The sequence below is a fragment of the Mercenaria mercenaria genome, chromosome 15, assembly GCF_021730395.1.
Source record: "Mercenaria mercenaria strain notata chromosome 15, MADL_Memer_1, whole genome shotgun sequence".
Classification (NCBI taxonomy): Eukaryota; Metazoa; Mollusca; class Bivalvia; order Venerida; family Veneridae; genus Mercenaria; species Mercenaria mercenaria.
The window spans coordinates 8,271,176-8,291,769 of record NC_069375.1 but is presented as its reverse complement, the minus strand read 5'-3'; the positions used below and the strand labels follow the sequence as shown (position 1 = coordinate 8,291,769).

The 20,594-nt window shown below is 36.8% G+C and overlaps 1 protein-coding gene across 5 annotated transcripts in view; it reads left to right on the top strand.

The window, feature by feature from the left end:
- Nucleotides 1-20,594, top strand: part of LOC123534907 (uncharacterized) — a 233,292-nt gene that overhangs the window by 49,244 nt on the left and 163,454 nt on the right. For 4 of the 5 annotated variants that reach the window (XM_053524488.1, XM_053524491.1, XM_053524487.1 and 1 more), the window contains 2 exons: nt 7,956-8,055; nt 10,862-11,042. In XM_053524488.1, the coding sequence (XP_053380463.1) occupies nt 8,001-8,055; nt 10,862-11,042 (236 nt within the window). In that variant the 5' untranslated portion in view covers nt 7,956-8,000. Of the gene's footprint in view, nt 1-4,610; nt 4,783-7,955; nt 8,056-10,861; nt 11,043-20,594 lie in introns of those variants that run through there. The other variant, XM_053524490.1, reaches the window with a different exon arrangement.

Here is a 20,594-nt window from a genome sequence, read left to right as displayed (position 1 = left end):
TTACTCTATCTGCTATACATCTCTTAGATCTTAAGGTATGTACAAAAGGAGTTGGTATTGCATTTACAAAGACTTAGCTTTCCAATCTACCATCTAGAATTGTTGAAATGCGGGTGCAGAACTGTTGAAATGCGGATGTGATAATAATAAAAGAAGATAGATGTAAATCTGTAAATTGAAAGCTATTTTAGTGTTAAAGGTCAATGATGCTTTAATTTTTTATCTTAAAAACAGGTGAAACAGCTTACCAAATAGATGTTATGTGTAATTATATGGTAGAAAAGCACTTCTTTTAATATTGCATGTGAACTGTTTAGTCAGTGACATAAGGAGAGGTAATAAAAAACAACAGATTCAATAAAACATTCTATTATATTCTGCAATATTCCAGAAAATATTAAATAAAGTCATTATCAGAAAATGGGATTTAACAAGAAATTAATGTATTTTATGTTCATAATGGAAAATGTGGCATCCACATTTTTAGCTCACCTGAGCCAAAGGCTCAGAGTGAGCTATTCTGATCACTCACCGTCCGGCGTACGGCGTCTGTAAACTTTTACTTTAAACAACATCTGCTCATAAACTGCTAGGCCAGTTTCATCCAAACTTCACAGGAATGTTCCTTGGGTGAAGTTCTACAAAAATTGTTCAAAGAATTGAATTCCATGCAGACTCTGGTTGCCATAGCAACCGAAAGGAAAAATTAAAAAATCTTCTTCTCAAAAACCAGAAGCCCTAGAGCTTAGATATTTGGTGTGAAGCATTGCCTGTGGACCTCTACCAAGTTTGTTCAAATCATGACCCCGGGTTCAAAATTGACCCCGCTCTAGGGGTTACTTGATTTTACATTGGAAAATCTTAAAAAATCTTCTCAAAAACCAGAAGCCCTAGAGCTAAGATATTTGACATGTAGCATTGCCTAGTGAACCTCTACTAAAGTTGTTCAAATCATGACCCCAGGGTCAAAATTGACCCCGCCCCAGGGGTCACTTGATTTTACATAGATTTCTATAGGAAAGTCTTCAATTTAAAAAAAAAAATAAACCCGAAGGCCTAGAGCTTAGATGTTTTACATGTAGCATTGCCTGGCGAACCTCTATAAGATTTGTTCAAATCATGACCCCCTTGGTCAAAATTGACCCCACCCCAGGGGTCACTTGATTTTACATAGGAAAATCTTCAAAATTTTTCTAAAAATAAATCAGAAGGCCTAGAGCTTAGATATTTCACATGTAGCATTGCCTAATGGACCTCTACTAAAATTGTTCAAACCATGACCCCAGGGACAAAATTGACCCCGCCCCAGGGGTCACTTGATTTTACATAGATTTCTATAGGAAAATCTTCAAATTTAAAAAAAAAGAATAAACCAGAAGGCCTAGAGCTTAGATATTTCACATGTAGCATTGCCTGGTGATTCTCTATAAAATTTGTTCAAATCATGACCACCTTGGTCAAAATTGACCCAGCCCCAGGGGTCACTTGATTTTACATAGGAAAATCTTTTAAGATAAACCAGAAGGCCTAGAGCTTAGATATTTCGCATGTAGCATTGCCTAGTGGACCTCTACTGAAATTGTTCAAACCATGACCCCAGGGTCAAAATTGACCCCGCCCCAGGGGTCACTTGATTTTACATAGATTTCTATAGGAAAATCTTCAAATTAAAAAAAAAAAAAATAAACCAGAAGGCCTAGAGCTTAGATATTTCACATGTAGCATTGCCTGGTGATTCTCTATAAAATTTGTTCAAATCATGACCACCGGGTCAAAATTGACCCAGCCCCAGGGGTCACTTGATTTTACATAGGAAAATCTTTAAAGATAAACCAGAAGGCCTAGAGCTTAGATATTTGACATGTAGCATTGCCTAGTGGACCTCTACAAAATTTGTTCAAATCATGACCCCTGGGATTTAATTTGACCCAGCCCCAGGGGTCACTTGATTTTACATAGGAAAATCTTCAAAAATTTTCTAAAAATTAACCAGAAGGCCTAGAGCTTAGATATTTGACATGTAGCATTGACTAGTAGACTTCTACAAATCATGACCCCCGGGGTCAAATTGACCCTGCCCCATTGGGTTACTTCATTGTACATAGAAAAATCTTCAAAATTTTCTAAAAATAAACCAGAAGGCCTAGAGCTTTGATATTTGACATGTAGCATTGCCTAGTGGACCTCTACAAAATTTGTTCAAATCTTGACCCCCCCAGGGTCAAATTGACCCAGCCCCAGGGGTTACTTGATTGTACATAGGGAAACCTTCATAAATTTGCTAAAAATAAACCAGAAGGCTTAGGTCTTAGATATTTGATATGTAACATTGCCATAGACTTCTACAAACTTTGTTCAAATCATGATCCCCGTGATAAAATTGGCCCCGCCCCAGGGGTTACTTGATTGTACATCAGAAAATCTTTGACATTTGAGACATGTAGCTCATATTACTCAGGTGAGCGATCTAGGGTCATCATGACCCTCTTGTAAACCTTATGTTCCTTTAGCATAATGTAGATATATTGGTCTTTGTGATATGCTAAAATTTTGCAGTATGCATTCAATACTGACATGACTGATCGTTTAAGAAATTCGGTGAAATATATGTCTGTATTACTTCTATGTCATAAAATTATGTAGCCAAATTAAATGTTTAGTATGCACACTTGGATATACAACAATTCAACTGCTATCATATTATTACATAACACACCAATAATTATATGGAATGACCAATTCCTATTGGTCACTTTTCAATACTAATTGCCTATTATGTTTCTCTGTGTTTTGCTGCTGGCTTCAAATTTGTATTGACAGGAAAAGCTTGAAGACATGCACTTATTCCAGTTTGAGTTAGTTTTCACAGTAAATACTGTCTTGCGAAGGCAAACGGGCATAAAATATCAATGAAACCAATGGATATTCAATAAGTATAAAATCTGATGGGGAATATTGGCAGCCATTTTGAATTTGGAGAACTACATTTAGTGTTGAGGTGATATATTAGGGCAGTACATTTCACATTTATGAAATTTATTCAATAAGATTTTCAGCAAAAGGTGAAATATGGGCAAAATATTTCAGGTGTTTTGAAAATCTAAATTTTTGGTCAAATTATGTCGGCCATCTTGAATTGTGTCGTCTATTTTGAATATAGACTTTCAAAATCTTTATTTTTCAAAATTTAGATATAAGTATTTTTATTATCAAAACCCATTTTGCTCACTTCCAACATAAAATTTTACTTAAATGATCATTTTTAATAAAGTCTTCGAAAATTGGTGGCATTATCTTGGTGGCCATTTTGAATTTGAGATGCCATGTTGATTTTGACACTTGGGTCTTGATAAAAAATTTAGCCAATGGTTTCAAACAAACATGCAAAGTGATTTGCTTTTAGAATTATCTGAAATTTTTTTTATAATATCACTCTAACTAGAAAAACTTGATGGATCTTCGTTAGACTTGGTATGAAGCATCATTGTAAGGTTCTCTCTCAATTTTGCTTACATGGAGGCGCTTGGCCCTTTTAAGAGCCTCTAGAAATACCTTTGAAAATTTTTTTTTCATGATGGATCATTGATGGATCTTCATCAAACTTGATTTGTGACATCATTACAAGGGTCTCAACCAGTTTTGTTGAATTGGGGGGTGGGGGGGGGGGCACTTTGCCCATTTCAGGGAGTGCTAAAGCTAAAGTAGAAATACCTTTAACTGATTTCTTCTTATAAACTGCTTGATGGATCTCCATCAAACTTAATCTGGATATTCATTATATGGTCCTCTACCAAATTTTTCAAATGGGGGGCACTTAGCCCCTTATAGAAACCATGATAGCTTAAAGTAGAAATATCTTTAAACAACTTTTTCTCCTGAACCACTGGATGGTTCTTATCAAACTTAGCATCCTCTTAAGGTCTCCTGCCAATTTTGTTCAAGATGGAACACTTGGTCCCATGTAGGGGCCACAAGAGCTAAAAATAAAAGTACCTTTAAATGACTTCTTCTCATGAATCACTTTATGGATTTGCATCAAACTTGGTTTGTAGTATTTAACTGTAACATTACTGTAAGATCCTCACCAATATGTTTTCATGTGGGGTGTATGATCCTTAGGGGCTGCTCAAGTTAAATCTAAATGACATCTTCTTATGAAACACTGGCTGGATTTTTGTCAGTTTTGGTCTGTAGTGTCATTGTTACTTAAAGGTCCTCTGACAAAATTGTTTAAATAGGGACAATTGGGCCCTTTTGGGGGCTACGAGAGCTAAAAATAGAAAAAAAACTCTTTATGAACTCTTCATCAAACAGTCTGTTGTGACATAAAAAATGTAAGGTCCTGTCCCAAATTTGTTCAAATGGGACACTTGGCCCCTTTTAAGGGCTACTAAAGCTAAAAATAGAGAGAAAAAAACTCTAATGAACTGATTGGTGGATCTGAGATCATCTCTTTAAACTTGGTCTTTATTTTTCAAATGGGGGCACTTGGTCTCTTTTAGGGACTCAAGAGCTAAAAATAGAAAAACCTCTAGTGAACCTCTTGGTGGATCTTCATCAAACTTTGTCTGTAGTAGCATTTTAAGTTTTTGAAATGGTTCTACTTGGTCTTTTTTAGGGGACTCCAGAGCTCAAAACAGAAAAAAGGAACTTCTTATTTTGAAGCTAATGGTAACTAATGGGCCATAACAGCAAAATGTAGAAAACACTTTAAGTAACTTTTCTTTTGAAGTTCACCAAACTTGGCCAGAAGCAAGGTCAGATGGTCAAGGTCCTCCACAGGTGAGTGACCTTGGTCCATTTGAGCGTCTCTTTTATGAAACTGTAGTATATTCTGTAATATTTGTATAGTCTGTAAAATAAATGATGTGTAGTCTGTGGTCAGTAAAATATGCATAGTCTGTAAGAATATATTGAATACCTGTCTAATGCAGTACTAACACAATAAACACTGGATGTGAAATAAAAGGAATGTAGATCTGCCTTGATTTTTTAGCTCACCTGTCACATAGTGACAAGGTGAGCTTTTGTGATCACCCTTCGTCCGTCGTCCGTCCGTGCGTCCGTCTGTCAACAATTTCTTGTCTGCACCATAGTGGTTTCATTTATGATTTTATTTCAACCCAACTTGCACACAACTTGTATCACCATAAGATCTCGGTTACTTTCTTGAACCGGCCAGATCCCATTATGGGTTCCAGAGTTATGGCCCCTGAAAGGGCCAAAATTAGCTATTTTGACCTTGTCTGCACAATAGCAGCTTTACTTATGACTTGATTTTTACCAAACTGGCACACAACTTGTATCACCACAAGATCTTGGTTCCTTTCTTGAACTGGCCAGATTCCATTATGGGTTCCAGAGTTATGGCCCCTGAAAGGGCCAGAATTAGCTATTTTGACCTTGTCTGCACAATAGCAGCTTCATTTATGATTTGAACTTAACCAGACTTGCACAAAACTTGTATCGCCATAAGATCTCAGTTCCTTTATTGAACCGGCCAGATCCCATAATGGGTTTCAGAGTTATGGCCCCTGAAAGGGCCAAAATTAGCTATTTTGACCTTGTCTGCACAATAGCAGCTTCATTTATGATTTGATTTTAACTAAACTTGCACACAACTTGTATCACCACAAGATCTTGGTTCCTTTCTTGAACTGGCCAGATTCCTTCATGGGTTCCAGAGTCATACATGTCATACGTCCCGGATTGTCCGGGATTGTCCCGGAAATCACATACTCGTCCCGGTGTCCCGGACAGTGTTGAAATGTCCCGGAAAATTAAAAATACAGAAAAACAAAAATAACCCCCCAAAAAACTTTTTTTTTTTGCCTATAAATTGTTGAATTTTACATGAATAAAACACAATAGTCACCGGTGTCACATTGTTTATTCCTAATTATCCAATAATCAGTTTCATGCCCTCGAGCGGGGCACATGTTGATTAAGCTAGCTCCGATCACCACTCATATTGCGCACTGCGATCTTTTGATGACCCAGATTAATTTACAGTCAGCTATTTTGATAACCCTGATTATGAATTGACAAAATTATGAAATCAATAACAGTTTTATGATAATTTAATATTAGGAACAAAAGCCGAAAATCTCGTTGTTGTTAGCACGTAGGCGGTGAAGCTACATGTAGCCTTGATTGGAAGAAATGGCTGATAACGGTCAATTAAACGATAATTATTTTATAAGGTTGTAATCTTTCAAAATGTAGATTGATTGTCACACATATTCTAAATTAAACTTTTGACTATTGAATTAATGCCTTTGCCGGCCGATCCTTGAAAATTGACCAAACCCGAAATATTTCATATCGATTTTATCTACAAGATTTATTTCATTCCTTTGAGGATTCCATTTTTATTAATGATTAAGTAAACTTTTAAGCTTTAAAAAGATACCAAATAAGCTGGATTCTAAATCACGATGACCAGGTTAAGTCGTCTCCCAATTCAGTTTCACCTCGGGAACGCAACCAATTCACGTGCCGAACTATAGACGTATATTACCCTATTTACCTCCCTTAGATAGCTAGACGACATTTGCAACAAATTATTCCTAAGCGAGGGAACAATGTTTATCTCTGGAAACTGCATATAATTTTATGATATTTATGCATGAAACAGACGAATACTAATGTCACGGTGTATGTCCCGGACAAAGGGTAAAAATCCCGGAAATTTTAACTCAGAATCCCGGAAAGGTCTGGAAAAATTATGGCATGTATGTCCAGAGTTATGGCCCCCTAAAGGTCCAAAATTGGCTATTTTGGCTTTTGGAGCCATATAGAGACTTCATTTATGGTTTAATTGATACAAACTTCCAAAATATCTTCAACAACAATAAATCTTGGATTCCATGACAAATCAGATCCAATCGTAGGTTCCAGAGTTATTTTATATCTGATTTCCTCCCCTGATTGTAATCAAAATGAATTTATATCAGTAAGTACTTAAAGGACTTATTTGAAATTTCATTATTGTCATTAGTTGGACTGAGCCAATCAGGGTAGAAAACTATGGACTGATTTTATGTCAAATTACCTCCCTTTATTTCAAATTAAAATGGGTATATCTCCATAACTAATGAAGATACTGATCTGAAATTTCATTTATGTCAACAGATTTATTTGGCAGATCCTTCTTTTGTTCATTTACAATAATTTTCTTTTTAAGTACTTCCCTTTTATGTTATTATAAATAGCTTGTTTTTAGTAACTTTTTTATTATTGGCTGTAGGGAAAAACCGAGACCACTTTTCTGTGGTATAACATGGATGGTACCTCCAATTTTTAGGTGTATTTTGACATATCTTTACCTTTTAAGATTTTTTTTTTTTGAGTTAAATTTCTTCCCTTTGTTGTTCCTGTCCTTTGGACTTAGATATTTTTTCTGAGGACCTTCTTGTCCGCAAGTGCAATGATAACAGGTGAGCGATATAGGGCCATCATGGCCCTCTTGTTGATAGCGCTGGGAGGATATCAGCCAAATTGATACATTTGCTGATTATGATGTATTACAGACATTCTGTAACTGATAGTAGCGAGATGGCCCTTTATTACAAATAGTATTGGACTTTAATATAGGTGTCGGAACAGTGATCAATATGTTTTTAATTAAGTCTTGTCTCATTTATCCTGTATCTATTTGATTGTATTTGTGGCTTACCTGGGCAAGAGGTTAGATTATGAAATAGTTCTCAAATGTACTGTATCCTGCATGAAAACTTGACTTACAGCACATTTACTTTCAACATTCTTAGATATATATTTTTAGACAGAAATCTCCACATACAGCAGTCAGATCTTTATGTTCTTTTGACTAAAACTTAATTAACAACCAGTCTGGATAGTTGTTACATTTTCATTTTACTTAGGTGTGTGATATGTGACCCGCCCTGTCCTCCTGTTCACAAAGTGATTTGACTTTTTTTTGTCATTTTCAGGTTCATAAAGAATGTTTTGTATGTGTAGTAGAGTGATGTAAGATCATGGCTGGTTGGCACAGTCTATCAGGATATCTGCAGTACAAGTCTGGTAATAATGGTAAGTTTGGAGTTGACTGGTTCATAGACTTTTAAATTATAAAGTGTTTCAGAACTATAATAGCTGGGCACTGTCTGTCAGGATATCTGCAGTATAGGTGGTAAGTTCTGAGTTGATTGGTTCACAAAATTGTGTAAGTTATAAAGTGATGCAGAACTATGACTGTTGGGCACAGTCTGCCAGGATATCTGCAATATAAATTGTAAGGTCCAAATTGATTGGTTCACAAAATTGTGTAAGTTATAAAGTGATGCAGAACTATGACTGTTGGGCACAGTCTGCCAGGATATCTGCAATATAGATGGTAAGTTCTGAGTTGATTGTTTAACAAAATTGTGCTAGTTAAAAAGTGATTCAGAACTGACTGTTGGGCACAGTCTGCCAGGATATCTGCAGTATAAATTGTAAGGTCCAAGTTGATTGGTTTACAAAATTGTGTAAGTTATAAAGTGATGCAGAACTATGACTGTTGGGCACAGTCTGCCAGGATATCTGCTATATAAATTGTAAGGTCCAAGTTGATTTGTTCACAAAATTGTGTAAGTTATTAAGTGATGCAGAACTATGACTGTTGGGCACAGTCTGCCAGGATATCTGCAATATAAATTGTAAGGTCTGAGTTGATTGTTTCACAAAATTGTGTAGGTTATAAAGCGATGCAGAACTATGACTGTTGGGCACAGTCTGCCAGGATATCTGCAATATAAATTGTAAGGTCCAAGTTGATTGGTTCACAAAATTGTATAAGTTATAAAGTGATGCAGAACTATGACTGTTGGGCACAGTCTGCCAGGATATCTGAAGTATAAATTGTAAGGTCCAAGTTGATTGGTTCACAAAATTGTGTAAGTTATAAAGTGATGCAGAACTATGACTGTTGGGCACAGTCTGCCAGGATATCTGCAGTATAAATTGTAAGATCCAAGTTGATTGGTTCACAAAATTGTGCAAGTTATAAAGTGATGCAGAAATATGACTGTTGGGCACAGTCTGTCAGGATATCTGCATTATAAATAGTAAGGTCTGAGTTGATTGGTTTAAAAAATCGTGTAAGTTATACAGTGATGCAGAACAATGACTGTTGGGCACAGTCTGCCAGAATATCTGCAATATAAATAGTAAGGTCTGAGTTGATTGGTTCACAGAACTATGACTGCTGGGTACAGTCTATAAGGAAATCTGCAATATAGATGGTAAGTTCCGAGTTGATTGGTTCACAAAATTGTGTAAGTTATAAAGTGATACGGAACCATGACTGCTGGGCACAGTCTGTCAGGATATCTGCAATATAGATGGTAAGTTCTGATGGTAATTTGTAAGTTATTAAGTGATGCAGAACTGTTGTAAGCTGGAGCAGTCTGAAATAAAAAAAAATCTGTTAACTAGAGCTGGTATTGTAGAAATATTGCAGGATATCATTCTTATATTGGTACCACATTTGTATAGCACTCTGCATGTATTTATACATTAAATTTTACAGAATATTTTGAAAATAATAATTAAAGATGATTAAATAAAACAGAAAAAAGAAAAACTGCATTTTAGATTAACATAAATATAAAAATACAGGTATTTACCCAAACAGGACAGACATATATGTATATAAATCATTACAAGTTTTAGGATAAAACACTGTTCTACACTTCCATGTTTATAAGATGAATAGGCCAGTTTGCAGTGTTTTACAATAAAATGGGGGTTTTGCAGTCTTTTAAAAAAGAGCCATCATCATCTTCCTTAATCTTGATGGAAAAAGAGTTTCAAAGCCTGAAGGCTGTTTATGAAAAGGTTTAATTGCCTAACATTATGGTTTGCATCTATTAATACTGCGTTTTATACATGTTTGTAATGACCTTTATACAAAATTATGTCCCCAATAACAGCTTGGAAATGATCATGTAGAGCCTCAAATGTGTTGGTTAGAATTTGTGCAGGGTTTACTCTGTATTGCATGGTTCCTTCAGTATGAAAATACTCATTCTTCCCTTATATTGTTGTGTTGTGGAACCACCTGCCTTCTCAAACTGTACTCCAACCTGACCTTGAGGGGTTCAAACGATGTCTTGACCCCTCGGTCCTCTCTTACTGCCCCTGAACTCACAAAGCGGATGCTTTTAACCCCTTTTAACTTGTGAATATTTCATCTTACTTAACACTTTCACACTTTTATCTTCTTTCTCACTATCTTCATTTTTGAAGCCTTGCTTTTAAACCAACTTTTATCTGGTTGTGACGTTCAACCCGGCTGTTATACCTGTGAGGGGAGTCCAGCCGTATACAAAGATAGATAGATAGATAGATAGATGAGAGTGATAAGCCTGTGGCAGGATGTCATAGTAATGATGTGAGCTGTTACTTCTTTGTAATAAATAAATGTTTATTCTTCTAAAGCATGAAAGGACTATCAGTATCTAATACATTGTTGTTTTTCTTTGCATTACATGTGCGGAAAGTTTTGTTTGTACTTTCCTTCAGTAAAATTCAAATATCTAATATTTATTTCAGTGCTGTTAAATTTTAAATTGAAAGATCTCTAAAAAGAACAAAATTATCAATATACTGGGGCTTTGGGAAAAGCAAACATAGCACCACATCACAACATATTCTTTTCTTGGACAATTTCTAGCAAAATGCTCATTTTTCATATGCTGAACAATTATAGCCAGTCAAGTGTTTTGTCCAGTGGAATACATCAACTTAGTCAAAGGAAATAAAATTGAAATGTTCATAGTTGAAGTTCATTTGTTTGAATACAACCTTTTTAGTCCAGTATAAAATTTGCCTTCTGCATTGTTTGTGTTTTCAGCATTTGGAAGGTTGATGACCAAGCGTAAAGTATGGTGTATACTTGAGGAGAGTAAATGTCAACTTCTCCTCTACAAGAGTGAGCAGGATGTGCACAAACAGAGACAGTCATCAGGTCACATTGATGTTCAGGGGGCGGCAATCTCACTTGATCTGGAACATCAGAACCAATTTGTTATTATGTAAGTATACTGTATCATAGCTACATTTATCACATGTTATCATGTAAGAACTCTTTGCATAAAAACTACGTTTTTTGCCTAAATATTTATTCTTACTCATGTGGACATCTGCTGTCAGTATGCTATTTTCTTCAACAAAAACCTCTTTTTTATGCAGCAAAAAGATGCAGTCCAATCCATAATATGTTTTGCTATATTAGACTAGTTACCAACCTGCAGCGCACTGCCAGCTCCCCTACAGAGCCACACTATGTGCTTACTCACTTACTTCCAGTAAATTTGTCATAAGGAAAACGATGACACTTCAACTCTGAATTTGTTCTATCTCTGTCAGCAACAAATTCCACTGGGGTTTTGTAGACATTCATACACATATAATCTTAACTACATTTATCATAGGTTAACATGTAAGAAGACAGTATAACCAGATTTGTCACGTATTATCATGTAAAAGCACTATATCATAACTGCATTTATCACATGTCTAATGTTGATGCAGTGAAAAAAAGCCATGTAGTATAATCTTACTTATTCTATTTACATGAATAGAGAAAAACAGGCTACTGTACTTAAGGGTTATAAGAGATTGAGTTATTATGCTACCACAGTACAATTCTTGGCATTACACTAACGTATTGAATTTTAAACTAACATTTTTAAGTATAAAAGACATTGGTCCAATTGAAATTGTCTGTAATAGGTAGAAAAGAAGAAACTGTGATGTTTCAGCAAATGAAACAAACAGGATAAAATGGATATTATATTACATGGATTGAAAGGAAAACTGTCGTAACTCATATTAGATAAAGAAGGGAGTTACAACAGTAAGCCCTCAAAATTTAAATGTATGAAGTTATTAATTGTTGCCTTTGTTCAAAGCCTCACTTGGGATTTAGAATTCTTTCACATGAGGAAGCTGTCCATCAGGTTTATAGAAGGTTAGTTGTTCCACCAGGTGTCCACCTATGATAGAATAATGCCCAGACAGGAACCTGGGGTGTTCTTCCCCCATCAGATGCTGGAAATATTGCCCTATGACTAAATTGTGTCAGTGTGACTCCAAAGTCCAAACCCAACAAAAACAACAAATGAATAAAAGATGAAACGCTAGACAGAGCCTAGAATCTGTATCATTTTATGCAATTTGTTTAGTACTTTCAGTAAGAAAAGACATTTTTATAATATCTTTATGTATGAAGGAAATTTGAACAATTTGAAGGACATATGAAAGTAGATGCCATGTTTTCATTATTGATGTATGATCGAATATATAACAAAATCACCCCTGCACAAATTATTTGACCAACACGTACAAAATTTCCTTGTGATTTTGTTGATTTAAAAAAAAGATGAATGGAAATGAAAAAAGAACAACACAATTTCTAAGATGATATGAAGTAAAAATTATGATACAGTTGGAAAAAATGGCAAGGGTTGATTCAGTGTTGGAGTGAGGGGGAGGAGAGCAGGGATTTTGTTCATACCTCATTCTAATCTTACATTTAAAACAAACAGATTTTTGTTTTGTCTTGCATGCCACTTCATGAAATACAGCGTAAAATCATGAAACCACAGAATTAAGATTTGAAGAAGATTAAAGTCCTTTGTGATTAATTGTAATCTTTTACATTTCGATACATATAATAGATAAAACAGATGACTGTAAGCTTCTTATATAATCCTATTATAGACATCTGTTCCTTATATTGTCATTGTCACCTGTGTCGGCAACAGCCAAAACTGACAATCAGCGTCACCTGTGTTGGCATCAGCCAAAACCGACAAACTTGTATTGTTCTGCTGTATATTGCTCTTGTCTGAATTTGTAACTGTCTTAATTATTGACTGTAATCTGTGTTTTTGTTTTGATGGTTATGAAGGCAGTTGTCACATTTTTCAAACATTGGATTAGATGATTGTTTTTAGTTAATGTCAAGAGTACCTACAAAGTGTCAATGACCGAACAGGTGTTGCTAGGTTAGCTTGTTACTGAGTTCTGTATGACACAACATACACTTATATAAGAGATTACTGATTTCTAGCATGTAGCATCTTTTTAAAGAAACTGCTTTCTAGTGTGTAAAACCACTTTTCTTCTATTATGGGAAAGAAAAAGTTTATTTTCATAAGTTAGACTTTGCTTAAATTTAGTTGACAGTTTAAAGAATAAACAGTTGCTCTCATATCTGAGTCTGCATCTGTGTCCATATCAGATTCTGTGTCCTGATTGATTATGTTTTTGTATATATGCTAGTATCTTAGAAACCACTAGAAAATGGTACTAGTAGGGGAAAGTTTTGTGACTGTTTAAGCAAAGTTTGTTACCCTTTTATGGTTGTTTGTGTCATTGCATTCATTCATTTCAACTTCATTTGAATAATTGAGCATTGCTGTCCTCTGATAGCTATTGTATGAAAATGCCAAGCTGTATGCAAAATAAGACTTTGAAGCAGGAAATGGAAATTATATTATCTTCCTATATCCGGATAAAAATGAACCAGGAAATTGTAAATATCAGTAAAAAGTTCTTATGCAAGTTCCAGCTTTTTTTCTAGGAAATATTATATGTCAGGAGATAAAAACACTCCCAGAATAGAAGTTTTATGGGTATCAATCAAGATTTGGTATAATTTAATAATGCCACATCTACAAGGAAATAATGGTGCTTTTATGTATGTCAAGCGGGATGAACCACACATTGAAATGACAGTGTTTCCCTGAATAGATTGAAGAGTGGTAGGTAAAGAGGTGTTTATTATGTCTAATCAGGCTCCTAGTGGATAAAGGAACTTTAAATGTATCCCAAGAGACTTGTACAGTGTTAGTCTGTCTTAGTGACTTCCATCTTGCAGCAAGGATAAGATGTCTGTTTTCACAAAAGGTGCCTATAGAGACTTGATCATAGACTGTCAATAAAAAAAAATGAATTAAAATTTGTATTTTGTATATATTTTCTTAGAATTGAATTTTTGCAAAGGATCTGGGTAAAGACAAAAATAAAAATACCATTGATGTTATGGGAGTAAAATTCTGAGATGGTGTTGAAACATTAAAAAAGCATTAACAAGGGTTTTTAGTCATATTAATTTTGGTTTATTGTTCTATTTTCTCAATGCCAGGTAATTATTTTGTATCAAATTCTATGGAAACGGGGAACTTTATTTCTCCAAATTTTCTGTATCCAGCTGTGAACAAGAAGCCATAAATGGGCATCTTAAGAGAAATTGATGCAAATATGATGAAGTTGAATGTCAAATGCTCAAAAAAGCATTTCTGAAAATTAGAAGCCAAGTACAAAACTTGCCTGGTGGAGTAAAAGTATATCTAGAGGTAAAAGCTCACCTAAAGGTGAAAGCTCTCAGAGATGAAAGCATAGGCATAGGTGAAAGCACAGCTGGAGGTGAAGGCATTGGCAGTAGAGGTGAAAGCACAGCTGGAGGTGAATGCATTGGCAGTAGTGGTGAAAGCACAGCTGGAGGTGAAGGTATATGTAGAGGTGAAAGCACAGCTGGAGGTGAAGGCATTGGCAGTAGAGGTGAAAGCACAGCTGGAGGTGAAGGCATTGGCAGTAGAGGTGAAAGCACAGCTGGGGGTGAAGGCATTGGCAGTAGAGGTGAAAGCACAGCTGGGGGTGAAGGCATTGGCAGTAGAGGTGAAAACACAGGTGGGGGTGAAGGCATTGGCAGTAGAGGTGAAAGCACAGCTGGGGGTGAAGGCATTGGCAGTAGAGGTGAAACACAGCTGGAGGTGAAGGCATTGGCAGTAGAGGTGAAAGCACAGCTGGAGGTGAAGGCATTGGCAGTAGAGGTGAAAGCACAGCTGGAGGTGAAGGCATTGGCAGTAGAGGTGAAAGCACAGCTGGAGGTGAAGGTATATGTAGAGGTGAAAGCACAGCTGGAGGTGAAGGTATATGTAGAGGTGAAGGTATATATAGAGGTGAAAGCACAACTGGAGGTGAAGGCATTGGCAGTAGTGGTGAAAGCACAGCTGGAGGTAAAGGTATATGTAGAGGTGAAAGCACAGCTGGAGGTGAAGGTATATGTAGAGGTGAAAGCACAACTAGAGGTGAAGGCATTGGCAGTAGAGGTGAAAGCACAGCTGGAGGTGAAGGTATATGTAGAGGTGAAAGCACAGCTGGAGGTGAAGGTATATGTAGAGGTGAAAGCACACATAGAGGTGAAGGCATATTTAGAGGTGAAAGCACACCTAGAGATGAAGGCATCGGCAGTAGAGATGAAAGCACATCTATAGTTGAAGGCATATGTAGAGGTGAATGCACAGCTGGAGGTGAAGGCATCAGAACAGGTGAAAGCACACCTAGACAGGGATAATCCTAGGTCAAAATTTTAGGGAAGGTTATATCTCCCTCTACAGAATTTAGGGAGAAGTTGAGAAATTTAAGAAGAATCGGCATAGCATTCAGTTTCTTGCCTATATATATCCATTTTCTATGGGTCTAGCTGTAACTTATAAACAGTAATTATTTAAGGAAATTGATTCTTGCATTATCATTTTCATGAATTTCTAAATAAAGTATACATTTAGCTATGAAAAAGTCGCCTTTAAATTTTTATCTGAAATTTACATGTCCGAAACTTGTAAATTTAACAGATGGACAATCAAAACGCCATGAAAATTTTCATTCATGTTTTGATTCTCGTGTTTTTATAATGCCTGATTTTTGTATCAACTTGTTCAGATTTATACATTTAATTAATTTATTTATTGATTTTTTCGAAAATAATACCAAACTCGTAGATAATGGTGATCTTTTTACAATATTTTGTACGGCAGTTCTGACGTCCGCGAAATCATTTTTAGCTCATCTGATTTTTTGAAAAAAAAATGATGAGTTATTGTCAACACTTGATCTGTGTTGGCGTCGGCGTTGCCTGGTTAACTTTTATGTTTAGGTCAGCTTTTCTCCTAAACTATCAAAGCTATTGCTTTGAAACTTGGAACACTTGTTCACCATCATAAGCTGACCCTGTACAGCAAGAAACATAACTCCATCCTGCTTTTTGCAAGATTTATGGCCCCTTTTGGACTAAGAAAATATCAGATTTCTTGGTAAAGTTTTATGTTTTGGTCAATTTTTTTCCTAAGCTATCAAAGATATTGCTTTAAAACTTGCAACACTTGTTAACCATCATAAGCTGACCCTGTACATCAAGAAACATAACTCCATCCTGCTTTTTTCAAAAATTATTGCCCCTTTTGGACTTAGAAAATCAGTTTTCTTGGTTGAGTAATATGTTTAAGTCAGCTTTTCTCATATAAAGAAACATAACTCCATCCTGCTTTTTGCAAGACTTATGGCCCCTTTTGGACTTAGTAAATATCAGATTTATTGGTTAAGTTTTGTATTTAGGTCAGCTTTTCTCCTAAACTATTCAAGCTATTGCTTTGAAACTTGCAACAGTTGTTCACCATCATAAGCTATGTACATCAAGAAACATAACTCCATCTTGCTTTTTGCAAGAATTATGGCCCTTTTTGGACTTAGAAAATCATGGGTAGGATAACTTTTTCTATTATACAAAAGAAAAAAAATCAGATCAGCATCAGCATCAGCACCAGCACGGCGGTGCTCTTGTTTATCCACAGTACCCGAGCAATTCATTTACAGAAATTGACCGTAATCATGGTAATTGAAATAATTTTTGAAGTAATCTTTAATAAAAAAAGAATAATATACAATTGTTGCATAAGATCATGCTCTTGTTAAGTTTGTTGGCTTTTTACACGCCGATTGAAAATTTTCAAAATGGTGGCGGCTTACAATATTAATGATTGACACTTTGGGATATTAACACTACGACTGGCTGAAGTTTGACAGGCGAGTAGGCAGGGTTGACTAGATTTATCAATAATTTAATCTAGAAAATGCATGAAGTTTTACAACTTTAAGTAAACAGATAATAACTCGCTGAAAAACTCAGCGATTCGGATTTGCCCAGAGGCGATAATTAGGCTAAGTGGCCGACTTTAAAGTGACAATATCGCTCAAATCGCCTTGTAGGATGATCCCTGCTAGAGATGGAGGCATATTTATGCCCTCCTTCGAAGAAGGAGGTGTATATCGTTTTGCAGATGTCGGTCAGTCTGTCTGTATGTAGACCAATCCGTTTCGGGATGATAACTCAAGAACGCTTGGGCCTAGGATCATGAAAATTGATAGGAAGGTTGGTCATTACCAGCAGATGACTCCTATTGATTTTGAGATTTGTATGTCAAAGGTCAAGGTCACAGTGACTCTGAACAGTTGAACAGTTTCCGGATGATAACTCAAGAATGCTTTGGCCTAGGATCATGAAAATTGATGGGGAGGTTGATCATGACCAGCAGATGACCATTATTGATTTTGAGGTTAGTATTCCAAAGATCAAGGTCACAGCGACCCGACACAGTTAAACGGTTTCCGGATGATAACTCAAGGTTGCTTGGGCCTAGGGTCGTGAAAGTTGATAAGGGAGGTTGGTCATCACCAACAGATGACCTCTATTGATTTTGAGATCAGTAGGTGAAAGGTCAAGGTCACTGACCAGGAACAGTAAAACGGTTTCTGGGCAATAACTCAAGAACGCTTGGGCCTAGGATCATGAAAACTGATACAGAGATTGGTCATGTCCTGCAGATGACCCCTATTGATTTTGAGATCATTAGGTCAAAGTTCAAGGTCATATTGGCCAGGAACAGTTAAACAGTTTCTGGACAATAACTTGAGAACGCTTGTGCCAAGGGTCATGATAGATTATAGAGAGGTTCATCTTGACCAGCAGATGACCCCTATTGATTCTGAGTTCAGTAGGTCAAAGGTCAAGGTTACAGTGACCCGGAACATTTAAACTGTTTCCAGACAATTACTTGAGAACGCTTGGGCCTAGGATCATGAAACATGATAGGGAGGTTGGTCATGACCAGTACATGACCCCTATAGATTTTGAGGTCAGTAGGCCAAAGGTCAAGGTCACATTGACCCGGAACATTTTAGCTCTTTCCGTACGATACCTTGAGAACGCTTGGGCCTAGGATCACGAAACGATAAGGAGGTTGATCATGACCAGCAGGTGACCCCTGTTGATTTTGAGGTCAATAGGTCAAAGGTCAATGTCACACTGAACCAGAACAGTAGAACTTTTGTTTACTGTGAGCAGATAATTTCTGTTCCTTGTGCAGTTACTGAATGCATCAAGGGGGTCATTCATTTCATGTTCGACGAGCTCTTGTTAGAGGTGAAAACACAGCTAGAGGTGAAGGCATTGGCAGTAGAGGTGAAAGCACATCTATAGGATAAGGCATATGTAGAGGTGAAAGCACATCTATAGGTGAAGGCATATGTAGATGTAAAAGCACAGCTGGAGGTGAAGGCATCAGTAGAGGAGAAAGCACACCTAGAGATGAAGACATATTTAGAGATGAAAACACACCTAAAGGTGAAGGCATATTTAGAGGTGAAAGCACACCTAGAGTTGAAGGCATCTGTAGTAGAGGTGAAAGCACATCTATAGGTGAAGGCATAAGTAGAGGTGAAAGCAGAGCTGGAGGTGAAGGCATAAGTAGTGGTGAAAGAACACCTAGAGATGAAGGCATATTTAGAGGTGAAAACACACCTAGAGATGAAGGCATATTTAGAGGTGAAGGCATCGGTAATAGAGGTGAAAGCACATCTATAGGTGAAGGCATATTTAGAGGTGAATGCACAGCTGGAGGTGAAGGCATCAGTACAGGTGAAAGCACACCTAGAGATGAAGGCATATTTAGAGGTGAAAACACAGCTAGAGGTGAAGGCATCCACAGTAGAGGTGAAAGCATAATCTATAGGTGAAGGCATATGTAGAGGTGAAAGCACAGCTAGAAGTGAAGGCATCAGTACAGGTGAAAGCACACCTAGAGATGAAGGCATATTTAGAGGTGAAAACACAGCTAGAGGTGAAGGCATCCACAGTAGAGGTGAAAGCATAATCTATAGGTGAAGGCATATGTAGAGGTGAAAGCACAGCTAGAAGTGAAGGCATCAGTACAGGTGAAAGCACACCTAGAGATGAAGGCATATTTAGAGGTGAAAGCACACCTAGAGGTGAAGGCATCAGTAGTAGAGGTGAAAGCAGATCTATAGGTGAAGGCATAAGTAGAGGTGAAAGCACAGCTGGAGGTGAAGGCATCAGTACAGGTGAAAGCACACCTAGAGATGAAGGCATATTTAGAGGTGAAAACACAGCTAGTGGTAAAGGCATCCACAGTAGAGGTGATAGCATATCTATAGGTGAAGGCATATGTAGAGGTGAAAGCACAGCTAGAGGTGAAGGCATCAGTACAGGTGAAAGCACACCTAGAGGTGAAGGCATATGTAGAGGTGAAAACACAGCTTGAGTTGAAAGCATACATAGTGGTTAAAGCTCACCTAAAGTTGAAAGCATTCCTAGAGATGAAAGCACTCATAATGGCGAAAGCATACATAAAGGTAAAAGAATGCATAGAGATGAAGACACGTAGAGGTGAAAGCATACATAGAGGTTAGGTGCATATAGAATAAGAAAAGCATTTTTCTCTTCACAATGTATTTCAGGAGCAAAAAAAATAATTGTGTCAGAGTGAAGTTCAAGAGAAAAAGAAAACCAAATCTTTCAAAGTGTATTCCATTCAGTACAGCTTCAAGAGAAGGAAGAGACCATTTATGGCAAAAATGGACTTTAAGAATAGGAAGCTATGTTGTGTACAAAGAAGAAGAAGAAGAAAAGGACCAAGGTTGGACAAAATGAAAGTTAATTTCAGGAGTATATCATCAAAACACAGAAATATTTGATTAATGCACAACATCTTTGCCAACAGTCTACCTGACCATTGCATGTTCTGCCATACAGTCCCGTACTATGGATACTTAAATTATACTCTGAACAAGTTGTCCCCTTTTGAAAATGAATGCCATTTGTAAAGAAATGAAAATAAACAATTGCTGAAATCTACGTTCCACCTAGTTATATGAAATATCAGCACTGGAACATTATTGCAGATGCATCCAAACGAAGATTATGTAACAGTTCTTTGAAGATGGTGAGTTTTTAAAGGCTTTGAACTGTCCGAAAGCTTGGTCCCTTTATACATCATTGGGCCTCGGTGTGTGTTGTCATTTTGATTCACCATTTTGCATGTTGGTAATGTTATCTATCATTGAGCCTCGGTTCAGTGTATGTATCATTTTGATACACCATTGGGCCCCAGTCCTATGAATTAAATGCTCAATCTAGAAAATTAGACTGCAGTTTTCTGTTTAACACCAACATTTTAGCACATGATTGGGTCCTCCTTGGCTGAGCGGTTATGGTCGCTGATTTAGAACCACTTACCCTCACCCAAGTTGGTTTGAGCCTTACTTGGGGCATTAAATTCCTCCATGTGAGGAAGCCATCCAGCTTACTTACAGATGGTGGTTCTACCCAGATGCCTACCCTTGATGAAATAATGCACAGAGGGACACCTGGAGTCTTATTCCTCTATCAAAGCTGGAAAGTCACCATATGATCTATAATTGTGTTGTGCCATGTTAAATCG